The sequence below is a fragment of the Corylus avellana genome, chromosome ca7 (genome assembly GCF_901000735.1).
Source record: "Corylus avellana chromosome ca7, CavTom2PMs-1.0".
In the NCBI taxonomy this organism is placed as follows: Eukaryota; Viridiplantae; Streptophyta; class Magnoliopsida; order Fagales; family Betulaceae; genus Corylus; species Corylus avellana.
Genome location: NC_081547.1, coordinates 18,883,126 through 18,910,921, shown reverse-complemented (window position 1 = coordinate 18,910,921; position 27,796 = coordinate 18,883,126). Strand labels below are relative to the sequence as shown.

At 34.0% G+C, this 27,796-nt stretch overlaps 1 protein-coding gene across 3 annotated transcripts; it reads right to left on the bottom strand.

The window, feature by feature from the left end:
* Positions 1 to 2,306: 2,306 nt before the first annotated feature.
* On the bottom strand, positions 2,307 to 5,486 carry LOC132188578 (FCS-Like Zinc finger 8). Of its 3 annotated transcripts, none has more exons than XM_059603077.1 (3): positions 5,314 to 5,486; positions 2,982 to 4,119; positions 2,307 to 2,879 (listed from the first exon to the last, which is right to left on the bottom strand). In XM_059603077.1, exons 2-3 carry the CDS (start codon positions 4,022 to 4,024, stop codon positions 2,729 to 2,731), a joined length of 1,194 nt encoding a protein of 397 aa, XP_059459060.1. In that variant the 5' UTR covers positions 4,025 to 4,119; positions 5,314 to 5,486; the 3' UTR covers positions 2,307 to 2,728. The 3 variants fall into 3 exon arrangements, with proteins under 3 accessions (XP_059459060.1, XP_059459059.1, XP_059459058.1); XM_059603076.1 differs by having other exon boundaries at positions 2,982 to 4,101; XM_059603075.1 differs by having other exon boundaries at positions 2,982 to 4,073.
* Positions 5,487 to 27,796: the final 22,310 nt, after the last annotated feature.

The window sequence follows — 27,796 nt, the reverse complement described above, 5'->3', positions numbered from 1 at the left end:
AAATTAGCCACACTCAGGAGATTAATCTCGTCACTCATCACCGGAAGCCCACCGATACAGCAGATCAAAGATCTTCTACAAAGCTGGATTATCAGAAAGAGAAAAAGATCTACTTTCATTTATCTCTCTCTCTCTCTTCTCCACTCATGAAGAGCTTTCCTCTTTTCTTTTCTTTTTTTTTTAGATTTAATTTTTAAATTAAATTAATAAAAAATAATATTTTAATAAAGTAAAACAGTGCATTTTGATTGGACTAACGGTTATAAATTTTATTGACATTTCGATTGACCTAAAAAGTAAATTTAAATTTAAAAAAAAAAACTTAAGAATTTTTAAATTTTGAATGATTGACTTAGAGACTTATTATATAATTATCATTATATATATATATATATATATATATATATATATAAATGAGTATTTTGTAAATTTTAACAAAATTTAACGAAAAATTCTAATGGAAGTGGGTAATTAAAAGAAATTGAAAATTCGATACCCTTAATTGAGAGTTTTTAAACTATGGAGAGTAATGTCAAAACAAGTGAAAGTTCAAGAGGATTTTGTGAAATTTTCCCTAAAAACTATAGTAGTCCATATTCTAACAAGTAAAACTTACCACCAAGGTGGTAGTTGAGTTGGTAGAAGAACTCATTTCATCCTAGTGGTCGCGTGTTCGAATCCGCTTGCGGTAGTAGATGCGTGAACCAGATGCCTACTATGAAGGAGCTCTACCAGCTCACACTTTGGTGGGGTGGGGTTGTGGTGACAGGTTCGCCTTCCCAAGCAGTAGCTATGGTCGCTCCTTCCCATCCTTTTAACTAAAAAAAAAAAAAAGAAGTAAAACTAGTGACCACGTTTACTTCATTTTACTGTTTCACGGTTTTTTTCCTAATATTTAGATTTTTTTGGGGGGGAAAATGCAAAATTAGTCCTTATTCTTTATCAAATTTACAATTAGCTTCATGTGGTATCAAAATGAACTTAAAGGTCTTTGAGGTATGTCAAAAAAAAAAAAAAAACAATTTAGTTTTTACAGTCAAATTTCGTCTACTAATTTAATAGATTCCATTAATATGACACCGACTTAAATCAGACAAGTATCACAATTTTATTGGCTCTAACATTTCATGCTATCAGAATCTGTTAAGTCAGTTAACAGAATTTGATTGTAAAGACTAAATTATTTTTTTGGCATATCTAATGGACATTTAAATTCATTTGGATACCACATGGAGTTAATTACAAATTAAGGACAAATTTTACTTTTTTTTTAAAAAAAAAGAATAATGGCGATTATGGAGTAGGATGCCTCATTTTTAACTTTTACAAACTCTATGATTATTATTTTTCATTAAGAAAGAAAAGAGCCTACATTATGCCTCCTGGGTTCTACTGTCCTCTTAACCATTGCCTTGCAATCATGTGTGGGGTTCAAAAGCCCCATTTAAGTAAACAAAGACCAGTCCATAAACGTTAGTGCTTTGAAAAGAAAGCTAATTACTAAGTTGGTGTTTCTAAAAGAATGATGAGGTTGATATAATTACACACGAAAGAAGGATCAATGTGCTTATATCATGATTGCAATTGAGATATGCAAATGCATGCACAAGAAAAAAGGTGGTGATATGACTTATATTGACTGGTGGATGCATAGAACACTATGCACTACACTGACACACGGGAAATTAAAGGAATTCCTTTAAGATTGAGTCACTTCGTATAGTGTTCCTACTCCTGTCGAACAAACCCCAAACACAACTTATGAAATTCCTTATGTGTTATGTGATTGTTTTTGTGCCAGATGGTGTTCTTAGTGCTTTAGGAAGAGATTGTCAATAGAAGCTTTGGGTTAAAGATTGTTGCTTACTTTGAGTAGAGATTTTTGGAAATTCATGATTAGCTAAGTTGATGACTTATGAGAGGTTGCAGGAGTTCAATAGGGGGAAAGAAAGCTTATTTTGCCAAAAGATTTTGAAAAAAAAACTCTACTCTCTCTCAAAATCAACCCCAATATTCTTACTTTTTATATTACATCAATTACTTTTTATTATTATTCAAATAAAAAAATAACTACATAACAAATTTTTTTTTTTTTTTTTTTTTTTCATACAAAACATTCTTACTTTTTTTCTTACATCAATCGAATTTGCTAGAGTTACAGTCCAGTCCCTTTTTCAAGTCCTTTGGCAAATATATATATATATATATATATATATATATATCAAACAGAGATTTGTGTTACATTGTTCTGGAATGTCTCTGCACACATGAAGGAGAGAGAGAGAGAGAGAGAGAGAGAGAGAGAGTCATTTGTTATGTAAATGCCGCATTCATTCATCAATGAGTTCATTAAGGTTCAAAAGCTACTACATGAACCCTCAGCAAAGGCAACAGCAGGAAAACAGAAGACAAGAAAAGTGATGGGGCGAGGGCATCTGGCCACTTCCAACCCATCTAATCAAAACTGAAAGCTAGATAACAAAACTAAGACCATATATATGTCTCCTTTATAGAATGAAAAAACTCTTTTGCTGTGACTACCATGGGTGCTACAAATACCACGAAAGTAGTAACACAACTAGCAAATGGGATGAGGTAGATTGTGATCATCCATGGCTACAAAAAGATTCACATTGGCAGCTCTTCAAAAATTGATGCTCCAGGTGCACCCATGTGACAACTCCATCAGTCATGGACATGGGAGCCTAGAGATAGCAATTACAGTTCATTAGGTGGCGAAGGGCATACCCATCAGGAAGAGATCTTCACCGTAGCTTGATTCGGGAGAGCTTTCGGCGAAGTTATTGTAAGTTTCCTCTGATTCCTCACACAAAAGCTCCTCAGCACGGCACTCAAGACTGCAAAATGCTTTCTCACCTCTGCAAGAAATCCAAGGAGACAACAGACTTAAAATTTGGCATGGAGTGAACTAGAAAAAGAAAGAGAGTTTTCGACAAACAAAAAAGAAAGAGAAAAGAAACCTGTATATGTAGATGTCTTCCCCCTCTTCAAGTCTTTTATTGCATGAGTAGCAGACGCTGAGAATCTTGTCAGAGCGAGTTGGTGTCAAATTTTCTGGGCTTTTAGCCACTTGAGATGAGTTAGTCCCCGATTCTTCTTTCTTACCAAAATTGGCCAACTCATTTGTGTGACAATCCAAAATACAGTCACCAAAAATGTGAGTTGTTTTAGGATTTGGACCATGAGAAATTATACAGGTATAATCCTCAGAAAGCTCTATCTCTCTTGCAGAAAGCAGACCTGGAAGTTCATGGTTGGAGCCGATCGAAATTGGAAGCGAACTTGGTTTGTTACCCAAAGAATTCACAACTTCTGAACCATGGCTAATTACTGGACCTGAACTCATTGTGGTAGTCTTATTTTCTGAACAAAAATTCATAGAACTCAAACTGTGAGTTTGAGTTAAGCCAGTATGTAAGGATGAAGCCGTGGTGGAATCGACCAAGCATGATGTAATACTTGTAGTTGGTTTAGATTCTAAATGGCCACCTTCATTTCCAAAGTCAACTTTTTTGCTACCTAATTGGGGATAGAGAGTCCTGGTTTTAGGGGGCGACGAAAAGATGTAGTTTTTAGGCAAAGAATTGGATTTTACAGAAGAATGAAGTGACTCAAGGTAATGCTTTGAGGTATTATGAGTACTAGTCTTCAAATGTGCTCCGAAAATTACATTACTCCTCCTTGGTGAATCAAGGACTCCAACAGAAGCTTTGGTTTCATTCACAAGTGAATCAACAATGCCAAAGCCTACTTTATTGCAATCCCACTTCTTTTGATGCCAACTTTGAGATTGTGTTCTTGGGGACCTGAGACCAAAGGGGTTACTAAGATTTGACAAAACTTTCAAATCCAGAGGAGATGTGGGGCTCCTAACTGAGTCAGACTCTGATAAACATTTTGTACCAAGCCCAACAATGAAACCAGGAATACTGAAAAGTGAGCTGCTTATATGTCTCAGGCCCAATATATCAGATTGCAAAGACTCGGGAGCAGAATCAGCCATTAGACTACTGAGTATGACCTTTCTTCAGCATTATCTACAAACCTCAGTCCTATTAAAAAGACAGGAGCAATTCCTTGCTGCATCAATTCAAAGTACTGTAATGAAAAAAAAAAAAAAAACAGTAAAAAAAGACCAAGCTGCTGTGAACTAGTTCAGGCAAGATGTGATAGACACCGCTTATCGGTTTAGCTACCCAAATGGACAGTTTCAATTTTACATTCAGGTAGAAGTGGAAAAGGAGCTTCCACATATTGCTTATCAAAACAAAAATAAGAAATAAGCACATATCATAATTCTTTAGTACCAAAAAAAGCCCCAAATTGATTAGAGCCATTAATGGAGCTGGGGGAAAAATAAAATCAGACAATGAATACTCAAAATAAATTTTTTTTTTTAGAAAAAAGAGCCTATTGCATTAGAAATTCATGGTTCTAAAGATTTAAATTTGCATTAGAAATTCAAAAGATGTTATATTTCTTCATCCTGCATAAGTTTTCAGATTGTAGGACCTATAGTGGAGTATCCATTGTCTGATTTTAAATTCAATACAAACAATTTAAATTTCAAACCATGAGGATGCAACAAAGAAACAAAAGGCAAATAAATAAACTCATTAATCGCAAATCTAGATAACCAAGTTAGAAATTTCTACAAAACGTTCGGAAATAAGAGCAAATGGAGATACCATAGATTAATGATCAAGATGAAAGATTGCCCGGTTATAATTACCCCAAAAAAAACCCCATAAAACCCAGATGAGAAACTCCAATAGAAACATTTAAAAAAGCTCTGAAACCCGAGATTCATTACTGCATTAAGCTCAATACAAAGAACCCATATTGGGAAGTTGATCAAATATCTAGTCAAAAGAACACTAAGATCAGATACATCTTATACGCATGATGAAGGCACAATGCCCACTTGATCTTCCAAAATAAATTAAAAATGCATCATCTAAACATGCCCGGGAGGAGATGAAGAAATCAAGAGGAAGAAAAGCTTTGTTCAGGCACAAACACAAAATTTGATTAATCTCTCAACCAAATGCATCAAAAGGGTGCCCAAAATTACCGAAACAGGAATGATTTTGCACAACAGAAAGCTCCATGAATGCATCAAAATGAACCTCAGAAGCATATATATAAACACCAATAACTTTTGAAGCGATGAACCATCCAGGCTTTAATTCAAAACCCGATTTTGAGATCCAGAAAATCCAAGGATGCACAAATGGATCAGTGGTAAAAGCAACAAAGCCAGATAAAATGACTAAAAGATAGAAAACCCACCTGGTTCTCACCCCTGCAAAACTCAGTAGATGAGGTTTGTAGGCTGAAACTCTGGAGAGAAACCCAAATGCAGCAAAGTTAAATATTGACAGTATGATAACTTGCCCAGCACACCTCTCTCTATATTTTTTCCTTTTCCATTTTTTCTTTTTTTTTTTTTTTGCGCTCCAGCATGCATCAAAATCAGAGAAACACAGAGGCACTGAGGCTTCTGATATACTCCTCTCTCTCTCTCTCTCTCTCCCATGATTAACAAGGCTAGATGTATAGTACAACGTATGGTATAAAACTACGTATATTCCCAGTTTTGGTGTTAAAGAAGAGGCAACTTCTAATATGTATAAATTCACACGCAAAATATTGTGATACAATATAAATTTGGCCACCGATTTCCCAACGATTAAAAAAAATAAAAAATAAATTAATATATATATATATATATATATATATATATATATATATAATAATGACAATTGTAAAAGAAAAGAAATAGCCCTCGACGGATTGAGATCTCCTAAATATTTTTAAAATTTGAGATTTTTAAATTTATAAGTTTCAGCCATTTATTTTATTTAAGTGTTTAAAATAAGTCATATTTCAAAATTTAATGAGAAAGCTACCTTATTAAATTTTTATCACTTAATAGCTTCTTTATTAAATTCTGAAACACTTAGATGAGTTGGACAACTGAAATTTATGAATTTGAGAATTTCAAATTTTTTAAAAAAAAATTAGGAGATCTTAATCCTCCCTCGACAACCTAAATGTGGGCTCTCTCCATCTCTCGGTTCAATATCTCTTTACGGGATTGTTTGATAAAAATTTATTGATGTAATATAAAGTAAAAGTAAGTTTTAAATTTTATGTATGAAAAAAAAAATAGTTTTGTAATAATTTGAAAAGAAGTTGACTTTTTTAAAAAAAAAATGAAAAAATGAAAATACACGAGGAATCCCCTTCGATCTTTTTCTTTTCTTCTACAAATTGGAGGATTAAAATAGAATGGCTAGCAAAGATTCTCTCCATTTCAACTAAAATTGGTGTAAATAATTTTAATATCGGGACATCTTCTAAAAATTAAAAAGACTTGACATTGTCACATTATTGACATAATTGCAATTAAAAATTTAAATTTCAAAAGAAAAAAAGGTTTTAATTTGTTAATTCCGTTTATCTTCGTCTATCTTTATTAACTAGATCTAACAACCACAATAGTAGAGTGGAGAAGTGAAGAAAGTTTGTTTGGAAGTGATACACTTAATTGTATCTCGCTCTCTTTCTCTTTCCTCCATAAATCTCCCAAGCTTCTCCTCGCTAACCTTAGTGGCTTCCTTCTCCCCCTTTTCCTTTTATTTCTCTTTTCCTCCCTCCCCCTCCCTTTCTTGCCTCTTTAGAGGCCAAAAAGGTTTCTTTGGAGACCATATCCGCCTCCTCGGAGGCCTTATCTAACGCTTTAATTGTTTTATCTCTGTCCAATAATAGCAACGCCCCATCCTCCACTGCAAAACCTCCGACCACCACCATCATTAGCCACTCCAAGAAGTCTTTGATGCACACGAGCCAATCCACTGGGTTCTTGGCCGCCTCCATGCATCGTCACGCCAGCAGCATCCCAGCTTCGAGGGCACCGCGAGGCGAGCATGTTCAGCCTGCCTTCACGAAGATCTTACTCGCGAGCTCGCGTCCTCCACGCACCGGCGAGTGAGGCCTCTTCCTCGCTGCCCTACCACCATCCACCACCTTCGCAAGTCTTCTGGATCCCTCACTAGCTCGTGCCCCCGTGCGTCTCTGACAACTCCGACGTTGCTGTTTTTTGGACATTTTATTCTGTCTTTTATTTTGAATTTTTATTATGTTACGTTGTTGAATTGCTTTCTATTAAACCCAATCCGGTTAAACTTCAAACTCTTCATAAGTGAAGTAGATCTTTTTTCTTTTCTTTTTTTTTTGGTTTCTTTTTGAAAACCTTTTTTTCATTGTTACTTTTCATCTAAATCGCCATGGCTTTTCTGGAAGTCTGTTTAGATGCTTGATAAAGGTATTCGTACTCCCAATGGTAGTATCCATCAGATTGGACCGCAATAAGGGTTCTCTCAAGCTACATTCGCAAATGACTTACATCTTCACCTGCTTTAAAGAATTTGTAATTTGTCTGAATTGGGTTAATGACAATACAAAATGGAAAACTAAAATATATCTCTTCTCGATAACATACATAATACAAGCAAACATTATAAATTATTGTGATAGTGTCTATCAGCTTTTTATTTTATTTTATTTTAACAAAAAAAAAAAAAAGCATGACAGTTTAATAAAATAGAATAAAACGAATGTAATATATAATATTACTTTAACAATAAATATATATATTTAGCACGTAAAGCACATTAAGATATCATTTTGTATAAAATTTTTATTTAAATTACAATATATATATTGCTTTTTATTGAAGTTGGATGGAGGAATGTGATTGGAGCACTTGGACCTAAGAATGGTCCATGAGAATAGACGTGAAATTTGCTTTGATAAAGAAAAGAGGTTTCCGAAGAGTTGGTTTCTTTACCTTTTTAGGTTGTCAGCACAAAAAGACAAACCCACTGCTTGGTTCAAAAATAACTGACCAGCGTCTTCTGCACCCACTAACAGCGATGTTTTCCGTTGGGGTTAACGAGGCCAACCATTTTTTTCTTTTTTCTTTTTTCTAAATAAAAATTCTTTTCTTTTTTCCCCTATCGGTAACTTCACCACCGACGTGTGCTCCATTTCCTCCACCCCTTTTTTTTTTTTTCTTCTTGATATTGCCAAACAACCTGAGGCCCGTTTGGCAACGTTTTTGGTAATTAGCTGATTTTTTTTTTTTTTTTTAAAAAAATAATAATAATAATTTGAAAAGCATTTTTAAACATGTGGTCCTCATCTTACTTCAACGATTTTTGTAAAAAACATTTGAGGGATCGTTGATAAGTTGCATTAAAAAACATTTTGTTAATTTTTTTTTATAAAAAAAATTTAATGAACTATTTTTACAAGAGCTATATAAACATAAATTTGTTTTAATCCGGTTTATAAAATTATGACTGACTTGTGAACTCACCACGAACATGACACATACTTTTAGGATTAAAGTTAAAGTTAAATGGGTTCGGGTCATAAACATGTTATCTGTTTAATTAACGTGTCGTGTTCAGATTGATATAAACGGGTTGACAGGTTAACCGGATTAACACGAACCAACACCTAAATCTGTTTTGAAAGCCCTAATAAAACATTCATATCTTCTTTGAACATGTAATATTTTTTTTTATAATTTTATTAAAAAAAATTAATTATTTTAAACATGTCAATAGACAAATAACAATTTATAAACTTCTAGAGCGGAGAAAATCTATATCATATATAAAGCAACAATTATTAACGAAAAATATCTATTTAATCTTAATTCTGGTTAAGCCAAAGTCAATATCTAATTGAGTACTTCTATTTAGTCTTTTAATTTATAAGTTATGTTAAATTATTTAGAGTTCTCATTATTTTAAACACAATATGTAACAGTCAAACACTTCTCTTTGGTCCACTCGAAAAAATTGAATAAAAAAGCGATTATAAAAACTTCTCACAAACATATTCCTTTTCATGACTTTTTTATACTTTATAAATGAATGTTTTAAATTGTGATAATGTCTCATCAAATTATCAAAAATTGTCAATGTTCTCACTAATGACAAAAATACATTCCATAAAATTTAAAAAAAAGGAAAAAAAAAATACAAAACCAGTTTTTGTGATTTACCTGATTTGCAATTAGATCATTGTGGTATCAAAATGAACTCAAACGTCCTTGAAGTATGCCAAAAAGATCTATTTAGTCCCTACCGTCCGTCAAATTATGCTAATTGACTTATCGGATTTTGATAATTGAAATGTTAGGACCAATAAAATTGTGACATTTAGTCCCATTTAAGTTAATCTCACACTAATAAAATTCGTTAAATTAGTGGGCTGAATTTGAATATATGGACTAAATTATTTTTTTGATATATCTCAAAAACTTTTGAATTTATTTTGATACCACATAAAATTTATTGAAAATTAGGTAAACGGTAGGGAATAATTATTCCCTTAAAAAAATTAAAACTAAAAGTTAAAAAAAAAAAAAATTGAAAAGGGAGGAGTGGAAATTTTAAAAAATATATATATATTTTTGTTTTTTCTTTCTAAATTTATAAGGACACTTTTGTCTTCTTGACAAAAATTTGTAATCATTTTTGTCTTTTTGTACCTTTAGGAGGGATATTAGTAAATTTTTGGTAGGTTACGTGGACTTTTTTTTTTTGTTTTTATTTATTTTTTTAAATAATAATATAAAACATGCCAAAAATCGTGCAAAACCAAAACCGTGTCTGCAACGTCATCAAAAGTGGGGCAGGGAATTGCCAGTTAACGACGTGAATTAACCGTAAACTGGATTGATTCCTCGAGAGTGAAGCGGAACCCCCTTCAAGGGGGTGTTTGGCAAATTGAATGACCTAAACACTGTATTTAATATAAATTAATGTGAAAAAAGTAAGAATATTTGGTATAAAAAAAATGAAAATGTGTTATGGAAAAGTGAAAAAGTTTTATTTTGTAGTGATTTTTTTATTTGAATAATAATAAAAAGTGAATGATTTGATATTAAAAGTGAAAAAATTAGAATGTTTTGATGTTAATTTTTTTGAGAAATGGTGATAAACAGTGTTTGGGTCAACCCCATCCCCATTACCAAACAAAGCCCAATATATTTTAGAAAAGGTTAAAAGGCACAACTATTTTATTTAACTTTAGGCCAATTTTTGACTTTTTTATTTTTAATTTAAAAAATAAAAAAAAAATTTTAAGCAATAATTTTTATTTTGGTTATTATTTATTTTGGTATTTTTAAAAAAAATAAAAACTGTATTTTGGTTTTGAAACTTTTTTCTTATTTTTTAATTTTAAAAATAACAAAATTAAAAATTAAAAACATTTTTGAAGCAATAATTTTTATTTTGGTCCTTCTTTTATTTGGTATTTTTTTAAAAAATTATTCATAATAATGACCAATTTTTTTCAGAAAATTTTTTAATTTTTAATTTTATTATTTTTTTAAATTAAAAAATAAGAAAAAAAGTTGATCCCAAATTGCCCAAGTTATCATTTCTCATAGAGTCATATATTTTTGACACAAACTCACAGTTTTGTTTTGTCGTTTAACGTGAGTCAGCTTTTTCAGATTTGTTTTTTTAACAGCAGAAAATAGCCCACACGTGTTTGCTAGCGTGGTGCGGTCTTTTTGCAATCTGACGGCCATGAGCCGAAGATTCGCTGATAGAAGACAGACAATCGACGGTCGAGAATGGGGCTCATAATACGTGGGTCTACATCACGTGCCGGGGTGCCCAAGTGAGTGGGATTGAAGCTATTGCAGCCGGACACGTGTCAGATACTAAATGACAAAAAATAATAATTAGGATTTCACGAGGACTGAGCCATTTATTTTGGGATCAGGTCGGAGTGAATTATTGGATAGCTTTGATTTTGTATAATTGTGAGTTCAATATTTTAAAACAGTCCCCGTTTGGTAAAACCTAAAGGGGGACTGGTAGTCTTCCGAATGCTGCCCCTTCTTGGATTTGTAAAGGTTTATTTGAGATTGTATTTGAAGGGTCTAAAAGTATTTTTAATATTCACAAAATTTATTTGAAGAAAAATGTACTCGCTTGGTAAAAAAATTAAAAGCGTTTTTAAAGGTCCAAAAGCCTAAAAATGGCGAAAAAATACTTACAAAAAAAAAAAAAAAAGCTTAAAAATGAAGCTTTTGCCTAAAAGTTTTTTTTTTAACTTAAAAGTTCTATTTCTCAAACGCAATTCCAAATAAACTTTAAGATAAACAAAGGGTTAAGAGAACACGCTGGAGTATTTTCGACAAATTCTTTTTTCAATGGTAAAGTCAGTTATCTTTTAGTAAATTGATAGTATATTCAGCAATTAATCGCGTACTTTTATCTATTGATGCTTTCCTCTCTTTATAGCATAGTCAGAAAATGTGATAATGATGGCCGGGCGTAACTGATAGAAGAGTTGATAATTTGATCTTTAGTAATATGCCGAAATTTATACCCTACACTAAAGGTGATCTTAACATCAAGGATAAGGAAAATTTACAATTTTATTAAGATTTATAATGAGTTAGGTAAATAGACTTAATGTGAAAGATGATGAAAATTGCTAATTAGAAATTTAGTGAGTTATTGAAAGAAAAGTTACATTGTTTTGGACATGTTGTGCAAAATACCTACATAAATTAATAGGTGTAATTGATCGAAGAGTTGATGATTTGATCTTTAGTAATATGCCGAAATTTATACCCTACAATAAAGGTGATCTTAAGATCAAGGATAAACAAGATTTGCAATTTTATTAAGATTTAAATGGAGTTAGGTAAATAGACTTAATGTAAAAGATGATGAAAATTGCTAATTAGAAATTTAGTGGGTTATTGAAAGAAAATTCACATTGTTTTGGACATGTTGTGCAAAATACTCACATAAATTAATAGGCAAATACTTTGTACATTTTACTCGTAAATATACAAGATCAAACGATAATATAGCAGTCAAATACAAGATCATTCCCACGAGGATTGGTAAATTATGTTTAGAAGTAATTTCCTATTTAATTAACAGATAAAATTCAATTGTCATGATTGAATTAAAATTATAAAATAAAAGATAAACGAAAACTAAAAAGGATTAAGGTTTTGATATCCACCACTAATCAAACTAATTAAGATAACAATATGCCAATGCTTCAATCATACCAGTATATTTAATGTTTGCCAACCTAAGGGCATGAGTGTATACTCCTTAAGCTATAGATTTTTCAAAGCAACAAATTAGGCATGTGTGTATACTCTAATTCATTTATTTTTTAAAGGATTTAATATGAGTGTGTACTAAGTTGTTTTTTAAGAAAGCATGAATCTATGAAAATCGACAAACACATGAAACCTAAGACATGGGTATATACTCCCGGTTTTCATGTTGATTAACCTAAGAACTCGGCATGAGATTCTTTTATTACTTTATTAAACCCAAGACTCGGTCATCCAAATTGATTTAATTAACTAATCCATACTATATGCATATATTGATTAGGCAAACACATGTGAGAAATTCAAGAAAATAGGAATTAACCAAGTTAAATACACTAAAATATAATTGTAGCAAAGGCACCAATATTGAAATCCTAAATAGACATGACTAGGGTTTCAATCTAGCCTCAATTAAAATATAAACTACATAACAAAATAAAAGGTGGAAGAGAAGAAAAACTCAAACTCCTCTTGATCTAGCCTTCAGTTCCTTTCGAGAGCTTGTGCCGCTTTCTCCACACCCTTTTCCTAGAAGCTAAGAGGTCTATTTATAGGCCTAAAGAAATCCTAGAACCCCCTAGTAAATCTAGAAAATTCTTAGGATTTAGTCCTATTACAAGTGGAACATGGAATACCCTAATATATAAGGAAAGAAAATTCTAGCCGTAGTTGACTATTCTTTAGCGCACGGGTGCAATCGATCGCAGCCAGTGTGCGATCAATTGCAAGACTATGATCGATCTCTGGTGTTGGGCACTCGATCGCAGGTGCGATCGAGGTTGCTGCTTGTACGCACGAGTGCACGCCTTGCGCTCGTCTAGTCCTTTTGCTTGTAGTGTGTTCGATCTTTTCCCAAATTTACTCTTTAAGCCCGATACTTTCATAATTACTTCATTTTCTTCCAAAAGCCTACAAAAATATATAAAACACATAAAAGAACTAAAATAACATAAATTAACAAAACTAAGGAATTAACAAATATAAGTTAAGGGCTAAAATATGAATATTTTTGGCACTTAACAGGACACCGAAAATTCAATGAGTGACCTAAAATAAAACTGTTTTAAGACCTTATAGAATAATGATAAAGGAAGATTTTAAAAGTAGTTTCATGATTTTTGGACCCTTGTGGGGGGAGTTATGAATTTTAGAAGATGCAAAGGTCAAAACGGAAATTTCAGTCAAACAGAGCCACATAATTTCGAGGGATTTTTAAGATATCAAACATTTTTGGGTTGCTGTTATTTTTTGATATGTTGTGAGCCTATAAATGAGAAAAAAATTTAAAATAAATTTCATGTCATTTGAAGTTAAATTGAAAGAGTTATGATTTTTCTAATCTTGATAGGTCAAGCTTTTATTTGGATGGGTTAATGATGTCCGTAGGCCACGATTTTTGGGTATGTGGTAGTCAAAAGGTTTAGGTTCATTAGTATTAATTGTGGATTTTTATGACTACGTTCTAATGTAAAAGTATGAGAGTTTTAAAAAAATAATAATAATAAAATAAAATGTATACTTGTTGCTAAAGGAAAAATGGTAGTTGAAGAAGACTAAAGTGGAGATAGCAAGCACCATACTTGTCTTGTGCTGGGTTGTGTTGGCTTATGCAATCATGGGCAGCTATTTAAAGGCCACCAAGTGTCAAAATGCATGAGGAGATTTTTGAAAAGCTTGACAAATCATCAAGCTCAAGATGACATATGGCCTTGCAATATAAGCTACTTGGGGATCAAACTAGTCCCCAACGATGATTTATTTAAGAAGGGGCTGGCCCTTCTTCTGATAGCAAGAAACTTAACACAGAGAGAGAAATAGCGAGAAAAGAGGACGAAAAGAAAAGAGAGAAGAAAGAGGAGAAAGAAAGAGGAGGGCGGAAGAAGAAGAAGAAAAAAAAAGAGAACTCTCCAATGTAATATTTTCAACTTCATATCTTTTATTGTTAGCTTTTGAAGAGTTTTCTGAAATGGGTTGATTGTTAAGGGATTTTTGATATGGTTAACAAATTTGATTCATGGGTGTCTTTATTGGAGGATATTATTAATTTGTGGGTTTATTGGACAAAATTACGAATGAGTTTTGATTTGTAATCTTTGGTAATAATGATTTTTGAGTTGTTAAGTGATTGGGAAATTGGAGGATAATTTTTGGGTTCTTGTTTTGTTAGCCGAAAATTGGGACAAGCCTTGAGTTTGCTCTGACGATTGAAAGTTGGATTGATGCATACTAGACGACTCTTTAATTTTGAGGAATTAACGTATTGATGATGTTTTGGTTATGAATTTAGGTAAATAGATGATGATTAACACACATTAGGTAACCTATTTAAGACCTTGCATGTTAGATTTCAAATTATCAATTAAAGTTATAAGCATGAAAATTGGTGTTGGTTGACCTATGAGAAAATGTGATTATGCCTAGGTGCGATTAATACTATCTTGATGTTTTGATTTTACTAATTGTAAGTTAATCGATGGCTTGGCTAGAGAGTAGGAGTGTCAAAAATTATCGGGAAACCGGAACCGGAACCAGGAAACCGGAAACCGGGGACCCGGTTTCAGTTCTGGTTTGAAAAATTCAAAAACTGGGTACCCCGGTTCCGGTACCCGGTTTTTGGTACCCGATTTTTACCGGGAAACCGGAAACCGGGTTTCCATTTTATTTAATAATATTTATATATTATTATATTTATACATTAATATATATATTATTATGCTAAGTCAATTTGGAGAGTAGGAAAAATGGAAAACAGATAAATATATTGTTTGAATATTTATATACATATATATTTATTGTTGTAATATTTATATATATTGTTACTTTAGTGTATAATATTAACATCTAAACAAGATTTGATGGAATTCTGATGTTGGGTTTATTGGGTTGATTGTAGTAGTAGTTTATTTTTTGATGTTGGGGTCTTAAGCATCTGAAAATTTGGTCAATTGAGTCACTTATTTGATGCATTTCTTTGCATAAAGTTTGATTCTTACAATTTCTTAAGCTTACAATGAAATATACTGTTTGAATATATATAAAGTATTTATTGATGATAGTTTATATTTATTGTTGTAATAATTATTTGAAAGAATCACAACAAAACTCCTTTAATTTAGTTAAAAACACTAATAGATTTTTTTAAAAATGAGCCAACTTATGAAAAAAATGAGCTTATTTTAGGCCAAATACCTAAAATAAGCCCAAAAAATAATTTTCTTAAAAAACCGGTTACCGGACCGGGTAAAACCAGAACCAGCTGGTAACCGGGACCCCCCCGGTTCTGGTTCCAGTCTCTCAAAACCGAGAATCGGGGTACCCCAGTTCCGGTTCCCGATTTTGGCCAAAAACCAGAAAACCAGACCGGGTTGACACCCCCACTAAAAAGAAATGATGATTTGATGATGGATTTATGTTTTGACTAAGGATAGACGGTGGTGGGATAGAGATTAGATATATGATCCTTAACAACTAAAGTGATGCATCATTGAAACTTGTAAACGAATTGTTGACTAAGGTACTTTTTACCTCCGTTGTAGGAAATTGTGAGATAGATGCAAAATCAAAATAAGGGCATGCAACGCTAGGTAAGTGGGTTAAGGTTAAACAGTCTCGATGAAAGGAAAATAAAAGATTTTTTTTTAAAACTAAAGCATAATGATATTTTCTTGAATGAGACTTTTATTTTATTGTGTGCAGTGATGCCTTATATTTTATGAAATAAAGAAAATGTATCTTTCATGAAATAAGAGCAAGGGAAAATACCCCAAAAACCCCGACACAAATTATCTATTAAACTTTTGAAAATGCCCGGAATTTTATGACTCATGTTTTTCTTTAAGTTATACTTCCTTCCATATTTTGTGTCTTATTCATGATAAATTCTCAGGCTATGATTATGGAAAGTATGGAAAGATTTATGCCATGATTGGCACATGTTATGATTATGAATGGAATGAGCTTTAAAGGTTATATAAAATGTTTCATGTGCATTCATGTTTACAAATGTTTAATCCCGAGGCACTACCAAAGTCACGACCGGTACTGGATTGCATGGGTAGCATAGCAAGCACATCAAAGGATGGTTGCGAGAAAGTGTGTACTCTCGGTCGGGTGGCCTTCACTAGGGAAGTTTTCAACCCAGTAGCTCTTCCATGTGACGACAGGATGAGCATATAGGTCCTTCGAGACAAGCTAACATGCGCCGCTCACTGTTTAAATTTTCGGAGTTATGTCAAAGGGTAAAACACAGTTTGTGAAAAGTAAAAATAAATGAGAAGTCTTAAGTTAATTATTTCTTTAACAAAATATTCATTGCTTTAGATGTACTTGTATGTATACATTTGATGGTATGGGACATGAAGTGTATATATCCATTTACAACTGAAGTTATAAGTAGTAAAGATTATGTTTTTCCAATTCTACTTCTATTATTAATGAAACTTCAAAAGAATTCCTTAAGAGGTTATGTTCAAGAATTTAATAAAGCCTTGCATGCACACAATGTTTAACCTTACTTTGCTTACTAAGTCGTAGACTTACCCACTTCTACCTATAAATGCAATATGTATTAATTCACAAATTGCATTTACAGAGAGTGCAGTGACTATGGCACAACTTTAGGAAATACCAAAGCCAAGAGGTTCACATGATACAAGGAAGGAATGATTGTTGTGCCAAATACCCACCTAAATTAATAGGCAAATATTTGGTACATTTTACTCGCAAGTACACAAGATCAAACGATAGTATAACAGGCAAATACGAGATCATTTCCATGAGGATTGGTAAATTATGCTTAGAAGTAATTTCCTATTTAATTAACAGATAAAACTCAATTGTCACGATTGAATTAAAATAAAAGATAAACTAAAACTAAAAAGGATTAGAAGGGGAGCCATTTAGGCAAAATGGTGGGATAAAAATATCTTCACTTTAAAAAGTGAGAACAATATTGTAATGCCCCGTGAAAATCAATTATCTAGTAATTGACTGCATGGTTCGTATCCCAGCCTTCATCTCTCACGGGACAAGACTCAGGGATCATTATCTCTCATAAACGAGAGAATACAACAGAAGACTTTAAACTACAGGAATAGAAAACAATAACTAAGTACCACAAATATAATCACGAGAGTAAAGATAAAGCACCATATAATAAATATGTCATCAAATATACTGGTCAAAGATCGATCATCAGAATATAGGTTACAAACCAAAATCATTGTCTTAAAATAAGATAGCAAGATTAACGCATAATCTTAAGTAGTGCAAGCATGATCATTATCTCTATCATCTTTAACCGGATGGTCTGAGAAACACTAAATGTCGCACATTCATGCCCCTTAACTCGCATATGTTAATTCTTTAGCATTGTTATTTGTTTGATTTTGTGTTGTTTTAGTGTTTTCGGGTGTTAAATAAAGATACAAGAAATACCATTGATTTTGGGCTTAAAGCACACTTTGAGAAGACTTAGAAGATATAGTTAAGCTTAACCAATCATTAAAGGACCTATATGATCTGGTTAAGTTTAATCAAATCAAGGAAATGATTAAATCGAAATTTCTCTAATTGGAGTCAAAATCAGATTGGATTCAAATTTGGATTCTGCACATGTCTCAGTATTTTTAGGGGTGTTAATACGGTTACGGTTAGCAGTTATTGGCGAAAACCACTAACCGTAACCGCCTTAGCGGTTATTAGATTTCACTAACAGCAGCCGCGAATTGCTAGAGCCGCTAACCGCCAGTTAATGGTTAGTGAAATAGGTAACCGCCCACTAACCGCTTTTTTAAAATTTGGCTTTTTTTGGGCTCTTTTTTATTTTTAATTTTATCACTGTAGCATTTTTTACCCTCATTTTTTTTTTTTTTTAGTGTCTTCTTGTACCCAATTGCTATAAAAAGAGCCCATATTGAAAAATCAAAAATATTTAACCCCAAATTTACATTTATTTGTACTTAAAAAAAATTCCTTAAATATTAAATAATAACCGGTTAACTTTAAAAAAAAAAAAGAAAAAAAGAAATCAACACAACATATAAAAAAAGTTCAACACAATTGTCACAACATATATATATAAAAAAGGTTCAAATAAAACATTAAATGATACAAATAAAACATTAAAACTCATCAATCCTCTCATTTGGTCCTCTAGCAAATCTTGTGGACATCAAAAGAAGAAAAGTTATAAATTTAAACATAATAATATTAACTTAAACATAATAATATAAACTTAAATATATTTACAGATTGTAAGCCAAAATGTGTCATTAGATTGTAATAAAAAATATAATACAGTAGATAAATACAAGTAGACACCATATGCGAATAACAAATTAAAGCCTAATATAGAATAAAATGCAATCAATGTAATCACAAAAGATGTAATAGTTGCTCAACATTAATTTTATAGTTGAACTAATAATTCATTTAGAAAGTTATGATCAAAATACTGTATTTTGATCATAACTTTCTGCTCAAATATCAAATTGAGGTGAAACTAGCGGCATTGAAAAGCTAATTCAAAATAATAGAAATCATTGTGAAATATGATTTTCCTAATTCGGAATTTTATAATGTCAAAATCGTCCCGAAATATAAGAATGCAAATTTGGACGAATCCTATTCCGATTTGTACTTGGATTGCTTCCTAATTTAACTAGGAGATTAAAGTACAATTTTTCTGGGATTCCTAAGGCTTCTAGGGTTTGTTTTACACCATATAAATAGACCCCTAAGCTTCAAGAGAAGGGGTGCGTAGTTTTAGACATAAATTATCTTCTTAGAGGCTTGACAAGTTGAAGAGGAGAAGATCATGGCAGGAGGCCATCCCAGCACCATGATGAGTAACTAACTCTGTAATAGGGCGTTGATGTAGCCCTTTACAAGTAACAAAGGTTTAATTGTATTTTAATTTGGGTTTTTCTATATCATGCATAATATGATTTTTCCTTATTAATTTATGATTGATCATTATTATGCGGTTAATAGTGAAATCAACCCCTATTTTATCTCTCACCGCTTTTTATCTTTATTTTTACTTTTATGTATTTATATTCAGAAAACAAAATCAAACAATCTCTTTTAAATTGAGTTATATTTAATCTTGAAAAGCTTGATAACAACGCCTACACAGTCTTTGAGGTTCGACACCCTTTATATAGCCATATCCTTTAAGGATTCGTTCTATTGCGAGTGGTATTTTATTATTGATATATTTTTGTACACAAAACGACCACATCATGGTATTTCATCGTCCCACATGGACTTCAGCCAAACAGGGTTCATATCCTCAAAAATCACCTGGATCAAGTCCTAGGCAACCATCATTATTCGGTTCGAAGGCATCTTCTTCTACGCTAGCTAAACCGTTCAATTTATACATAATGGGAGGAAAAATAAAAGGGTTAAGTCCATGGACATAGTGATAGATAATGCACACAATACCTATGCCATTTTAGTGTTGAACTCCGTTTGGTAAAGAATGCAGCATTTTAGGTAATACAGTTATTCATGAATGCGATATAGATATAATACACGCTTATAATCATGAGAATCAATGATAGTTCAATAGTATGGTCTACTTGAGATATTACCCTTTCTCAGAAGGGTTGGTAGTGTCCCGAGGGACCTGTAATACAATCCTAGTACCCCGACCAGTGTACGCTACCGTTCATAACACTAGCAATCGGACCAAGTCCGACCTCGGGTGGCTCACGATACTAATGATGTATGTCCTATAGTGATGGCCTGTTAAGGCTGCGCCGGTCACAAAACAACCATTGGATCCAAGGCCCATATAACAACACGCACATTTGACCATAAAGTTAACATGTATAGTAAGCACATGGCTGTTATCCCGCACGTATCAGTGTACCATGTCATATGATGTGATTAACCTTGTCCGTATTTTACATGCATGCTTTTATAAATCTCAATGTCATTATCTTGTTAAGTAGCACATTTTCACAAATGATAGAGTTCATGGTGTAGCAAAGTGTATATCGTGAGAATTGTAAATATGCATGTTCTGGTACACAAAATAGTCGTGCAATGCAGAAAAATAAATGGCCAGCATTATGTGAGTTAAAACTCACCTATTTATTTTTAGAAAACAAAATCAAAACACTCTCTTTTAAATTGAGTTATGTTTATTCTTGAAATGCTTGATAACATCGCCTACACAGTTCTTGAGGTTCAACACCCTCTATATAGCCATATCCTATAAGGATTCATTCTATTGCGAGTTGTATTTTATTATTGATATATTTTTGTACACAAAACGACCACATCAATTTTTAGCACCATTGCCGGGGACTGCTTAACGATTGCGTTGTTAAGTTTTAAAGATTAAATTTAACTTGATTTTTTTTTTTTTGATTTTCTTGCCTAGGTCTGTAGTCTGTTGCTACAAGGCGATCAGGTAAGTTGCGCTCGAGCCCAGCATCGGTAGTGCGCTCGAGCGCACACTCCAGAGTCTCCAGTGTTATCGAGCGCACCTATGGCAAACTGTTTCCAACCACCAGCGCACGGGTGCATCATTCCTGCGCCCCTTTCCTGTCGACAGTGCGCTCATGTGCACGCTGCAGTGCAATCGAGCGTACCTACGCAGCTTGCCTGGTTCTAGCTCTGAATTTCCAGCTTACCTTCGGGCCGTTTGTGAGTTTTTATTTTTATTTTTCTTTTGTTATTTTATTTTATTTTATTTCTGTTAGTTTAGTTCATGTGGGGAGGCATTCCAACACGCCTTAGACCATGTTCATATTGCTATAATCCTTATCACCATGCTAGAGATTGTCCTGCTGCTAGACAATTTTCTAATTATTCTTATAAGCATATGAACACATCATTCTCTAGACCGAGGAATGGCCATTATACTGATCCTTATAACCCGGCATGGAGCAACCATTCTGATCTCTCGTGGGAAGCGCATGCTCTTGGGAATTATGCTCCACAATTTCATGAACTACACCATCAATCATATCTGCAGTTCAATGATCGAACTATTATTCCTCTCAAAATCAATCAGTTCCACAACAGCAGTATCAAGCCGCACCACCTCCTCTGTCAAAGTCTGACTTTCAAAATAAGGTGTTGAAGGCTCTCAGCCGAATGGAGGCCAATAATCAACTGTTGCACTCTCAATCCATTCCTAAGATAGAAGCTCATGAATAGGAGCCGTCTCCCATCTACAGGCCTCCACAACAACTACATCAAGAGGAGCCATCTCCCATCTATTGGCATACACAACAACAATACAAAGAGGAGCCATCTCTTCTGTCAGATTTTGACTTTAAAGATAAGATGTTGAAACTTATGACCGAAGTGGAGGAGACTAATCAGATTATGAAGCCTCAACAGGAACTGGTGCACTATACCCCTCAATTCTTCGCCGAGATAGAAGCCAAGATAGAAGCTCACAATGAACAAATCATCAACCACCTCAATAGAGAAGAAGAAGAGCTTTAAAGTCAGCGGGTGACCGATCTTGATGGACATTACATGGTGGATGTGAGTACTTCTTATCATGAGCAAGCTATCACCACACTAGAGAGTGAAGAAGTGGTAAAAAATCACGTGTAAGAGAGGAAGGAGGAGCAAATTGAGGCCCCACAAGATTTACATCGAGGAAAAGGCAAGGGAGTGAGCACTGAGGCTTTTTCAACATCAACTTCTATTCCCAAAACGCCATATGAGCCTCGAGTCCCTATTCTAGTTTATGATTCCCTTCAAGATGAGAGATTGTTTGAGAATACTTAGAGTGATCTATCTCGATCTGCGGATATTATGAGGCCCACAAGATTTACATCGGGGAAAAGGCAAGGGAGTGAGCACTGAGGCTTTTTCAACATCAACTTCTATTCCCGAAACGCCATATGAGCCTCGAGCCCCTATTCTAGTTCATGATTCCCTCCAGATGAGAGATTGTTTGAGAATACTCAGAGTGATCTATCTCGATCTGCGGATATTATGAATTACCTTTCTTTCTCTTTGGTCAAAGAGAAGAAAACATTGGTGCTTCAAATTTAAACTTAAGGGGCAGAGAGCACTAAGCGCATCATGGATGTAGATTTCATTAGCTTGGCGGATCCCATATATTTTGACTAAATGAGTTAGTTTCATAGGTTCGAGTGCAAGCCCAGTGCGCTTGAGTCCTCCATCAGGCCAGGGACATGTGTTTTTGCAATCAAGTTTGAGGGTATGATATGCCCCGCATCTGCTCATTTAGGTATTCCTATCCTCCTTCTCTTGTTTTTCAGTTCTATACACACATTGGGGACAGTGTGTGATTCAAGTTTGGGGGTAGGGAATAATTAAACATTGTCCAAAATTCTTGCGATGTTATTATTAAGCATGTGGTTGAGCTTTAAATTTTGATTTGCATTTCATTAGTGAGCTTAACATGATGAACACATTATCACTTGACTAGGGAATTAGAGTTTTGTTACTTTAATTGGAAACATGAGATGTTACTTGTTTCAATTTGATAACCACAAGCACACTAGCATGTAGTCTATGGGGTATGAAATCTTAGATCAATTATGTCTGTTGTCAATATCTTGAATACAGTTGGGTGACTTATTGGAGGAATAACCTTGGCAAAATAAAAAGAAAGAAAGAAAGACAGAATAATATTAATCACTTTGAGCTTTTCTCTGTGTAACCGGACCTCTTACCTCATTAAGTAGTGAGTGTTCACGTCAAAAGCTTGGATCTTTGGTTTGATTGATAGCATGGCTAGTTTAGATTCGTAGCCTTTTTAACTTGAGTTAGTAAGTCCTTAGGGGTGTCTTTACACCTAATGCCACAAAGCCATTTGATTTGGGAGTCATTGACTTAACATTCGACATATGGGTCAATTAGAAAGCTTAAGGGAGCTAGGCATTGCACAACTTGCAAGAAAGAAAGAAAGAAAGAAAGAAAGAAAGAAAAAATTGCTTTGGTTGTTTTATCTAATGGCGAGTCCAACGAATTTTGAGTATTGAAGCATGAATGATTGAGATTAGTTTTTGAAACTTCATGACTATGTGTTAAGTTCACTTTATACTAGTTGAATCTTGTGATATCTTGCAATGCCATGTTTAGTAGCTTGATTCTTAATTTCCTGGAATTGTGAAGATGAAGTTTGTTTTGTTAAGCTTGTTAATGAATGAGAACCATGATTTTTATGATGTTTCATTCTTAGGAATAATATGGTAGTAACAATGTTTGTGGGTATCATTTTGGTTAAACCCTAACGAGACTTCACTCGTCCTTTAGGGATGCCTAGGGGTTTAAAAGGCTTGTTACATACGCTAAATGCAATCGTATATCACACGAAAGAAGGATTTATCTTGTTGTTTTCTAGTTTATTTTCTGTTTTGTGTTGCTAAGGGACTAGCAATATGTAAGTTTGGGAGCACTGAATGTTGCACATTTAAGCCCCTTAACTTGCATATGTTAATTCCTTCACATTGTTATTTGTTTGATTTTGTGTTGTTTTAGTATTTTCAAGTGTTTAATAAAGATAGAATAAATACCATTGATTTTAGGCTTAAAGCACACTTTGAGAAGACCTAGAAGATATGTTTAAACTTAACCAATCATAATAGAGGACCTATATTATGTAGTTAAGTTTAATCAAATCAAGGAAATGATTAAATCAGAATTTATCTAATTGGAGTCAAAATCGGATTGGATTCAAATTTGGATTCTGCACATATCTCAGTATTTTGACCATAACTTTCTACTCAGGTATCAGATTGAGGTGAAACCAGCGGCATTGGAGCTAACTCAAAATAATACAAATCCTTGTGAATATGATTTTCCTAATTAGGATGTTTGTAATACCAAAATCGTCCCGCAATATAAGAATGCACATCTGGACGAATCCTATTCCGATTTGTACTTGGATTGCTTCCTAATTTGACTAGGAGATTGAAGTATGATTTTTCTGGGATTCCTAGGGCTTCTAAGGTTTGTTTTACATCCTATAAATAGACCCCTAAGCTTCAAGAGAAAGGGTACTTAGTTTTAGACATAAATTATCTTCTTGGAGGCCTGACAAGTTGAAGAGGAGAAGATCATGGTAGGAGGCCATCCCAGCACCACAATGAGCAACTAACTCTGTAATAGGGCGTTGATGTAGCCCTTTACAAGTAACAATGGTTTAATTATATTTTAATCTGAGTTTTTCTATATCATCCATAATATGATTTTTCCTTATTAATTTATGATTGACAATTGTTATGTGGTTAGTGGTAAAACCAACACCTATTCTATCTCTCATCACTTTTTATCTTTATTTTTACTTTTATGTATTTATTTTTAGAAAACAAAATCAAAACAATCTCTTTTAAATTGATTTATATTTAATCTTGAAAAGCTTGATAACAACGCATACGCAGTCCATGAGGTTTGACACCCTCTAGATAACCCCATCCTATAAGGATTCGTTCTATTGCGAGTGGTATTTTATTATTGATATATTTTTGTACACAAAACGACCACATCATGGTCCTCCATCGTCCCACATGGACTTCAGCTAAATCGGGTCCATATCCGCAAAAATGACTTGGATCAGGTCCTGGGCAACCACAATTATCTAGTCCGAAGGCATCCTCCTCTACGCTAGGTAAACTGCACAATTTATACATAATGGGAGGAAAAATAAAAGGGTTAGGTCCAAGGACTTAGTGATAGATAATGCACACAATACCTATGCCATTTTAGTGATGAAATCCGTTTGGTAAAGAATGCAGTGGTTTAGGTATAACAGTTATCCATGAATGCGATATAAATAAATTACATGCTTATAATCATGAGAATTAGTGATAGTTCAACAGTATGGTCTACCCGAGATAATATCCCTTCTCAGAAGGGTTGGTACTGTCTCGAGAAACCTGTAATACAATGCTAGTGCCCCGACCAATGTATGCTACCGTTCATAACACTAACAGCCCGACCAAGTTCGACCACAGGTGGCTCATGTACGTCCTGTAGTGACCGCTCGTTAAGGTCGTGCCGGTCACGAAACAATCATTGGATTCAAGGCTCATATAACAACACACACATTTGACCATAAAGTTAACGTGTATAGTAAGCCCCTTGCTGTTATCCCTCACGTACCGTTGTACCATATCATATGATGCGATTAACCTTGTTTGTATTTTACATGCATGCTTTTACAAATCTCAATGTTGTTATCTTGTTAAGTAGTACATTTTCACAAATGATTGAGTTCATGGTGTAGCAAAGTGTATATCGTGAAAGTTATAAATATGTATGTTTTGGTAGACAAAATAGTCGTGCAATGCGAAAAAATAAGTGGCGACCGTTATGTGAGTTAAAACTCACCTAGGTCGAACAAATTCTCCAGGTTCTCCAAATCAGTGGAAAACCTTCTATTACTCCTAAGTCCAATTAAAATGATTCTAAGACTCAGAAACGGGGGTCGTAGGGTGCTCAGTCAAAAAGGCCTTTCTGTGAACGTCTTTGGTCGAGCGCTCGTCCCCTAGGGCGAGCGTTCGACCAGTGAGGTTCAGGTAGAACCTCATTTGGTCCAACGTGCTCCTAAGCCCTTTTTGACAGGTCCTTAAGCTACAGAGATGTTTTCTAACATCTCTTAACCACAACAACGTCTCCAGGTAACAAGATTAAGTCTAAACGAAAAGGAAAGACTTAAAACGAGATTAACGCTTAAAACTCCAAAATATTAACAACTAAGCTTTCACGAATCAAGAAGCTAGCATAACAACCTAACAAAACACAAAGAGAGTGAAGTGGTTACTTCAACAAGCAAACTCTCCAAGAACACCTCCTTCCACACGCACACACACACACAGGCATACAACCTCAACAAGCAAACTCTCCAAGAACAACTCCTCAACAAGCAAACTCTCCAAGAGCAACTCCTTCCACACACACACACACACACAACCTCAACAAACAAACTCTCCAAGAACACCTCCTTCCACACACACACACACACACGAATCAGAGCAACAGAGTTTCTCTATGTTTTTAGAGGTTGAAATGAAGGTTTAAAAGCGTAGGGGTGTGGGTTTAAATAGGGAAAAAACTGAGGTGCTGCAAAAAATATCTGGAAAGGCGAGCGCTTGTGTACTACAGTGTCGAGCGCTCATGTATTGTTCATCCAAGAGTTTTTGAGTTTCAAGTGGCACGCGCGGGCAAAAACTAGCGGTCAACAAAAAGTCAATGAGCGCTCGGCCTGGTCCCCACACGAGGGCTCATGTACTGTTGCCAGGCGAGCGCTCTTATGGTCCCCCACGCAAGCGTTTGTCTGCTATAGCTCCAAAATCCTAAAATTTCAAAAATGCCCCTCTAGGTATCCTTAGTGACCCAAAGTCCAATTAACCCTCTAATCAAGCTGTCTTAAGCCTAATTAATTATTTGGGTCAATACAAATATTGTCCTAAATTTTATATTACTTTGCTTAAATGTCTCATCTCCATTTCATTTGAAATGAAAACGATATGTTTCCGTGCTTAGGACCCAAGTTTTATCGGGTAATGCTACATCCCAACAAATTATCCGTAATTCATCCGCAAGGTGGTAACTTGGCATGGTCAATTAACCATGGTAAGTCATCCTACTTTTTATTTTTTTTTAAAATAAAAAATAAAAATTTTGAAACTTGTGTTCATGTAGGGTTTTGGCTGAATTGTTTTTATTTTCCCCCAAATTTTCCCTCTTGCACTAAAGGCGACCTTCCTCCCCCCCCAAGTTTGGCCTCCGCCATTAGTAACCATTGTAGCCACTGACGACCAACCAATACCACCAACACCACCATCATTAGATGAGAGCACCACCCATTGTCTATAAGCGGCACCACCGAATGAAATTTGGCTATTCCGACAAACGCCTGAAACCACCCAACACCACCATCGGTTACCCACCATCAAACGCCCTGCACCACCGTACGATGTAACTTTTTCTTCCTTTTGATTTTCCTTTTCAATCTTCTATTTTATATATAAAATCTATAGCAATATTTTTTATATGAGAAATAATTCATTTCCTCGACCGATTTTCCCTTTCTTCCAATTTTTGAAATCACCATTGGATATGTGAGCCCATGTATGAGACCCACAATGACCCCACATATTCAAATGTGAATTTGAAAATTGGAATGATAAGAGAAGGATTATTAGATATATAAATGTCAGCCAACCAAGTCATCACACAACAAAATTAAAAGGTAAAGCAGAGATTGGATTTTTGATTCAAATGATATTGACCTCCTTTCTCTTTACCCACTCCAATCGTCATCCATCTTGTATGGTTGGACAAGAAAATAAGACAATAATGCATGGTTGTGATCAACTTGCTAACATATATCAAATTGAATGAAAAAGAAGGGATACAAAGAATATTAGTCAAAATAAATGTTTTTGAAATTTTAACTGTCTCAATGTAAGTGACAGATGCATGCTATCCATTTGGTAATTTTACTATTTTTGAAGTAACATAAGTGATTGAAGTGAACAAAGAGATATAATAGGTCATGTGATCTATAACTACAGTATCATTGATCTATGCTCATCAGTAGATTTTGATATAGGAATTTTCTGAAACAAGGAAGTTGAA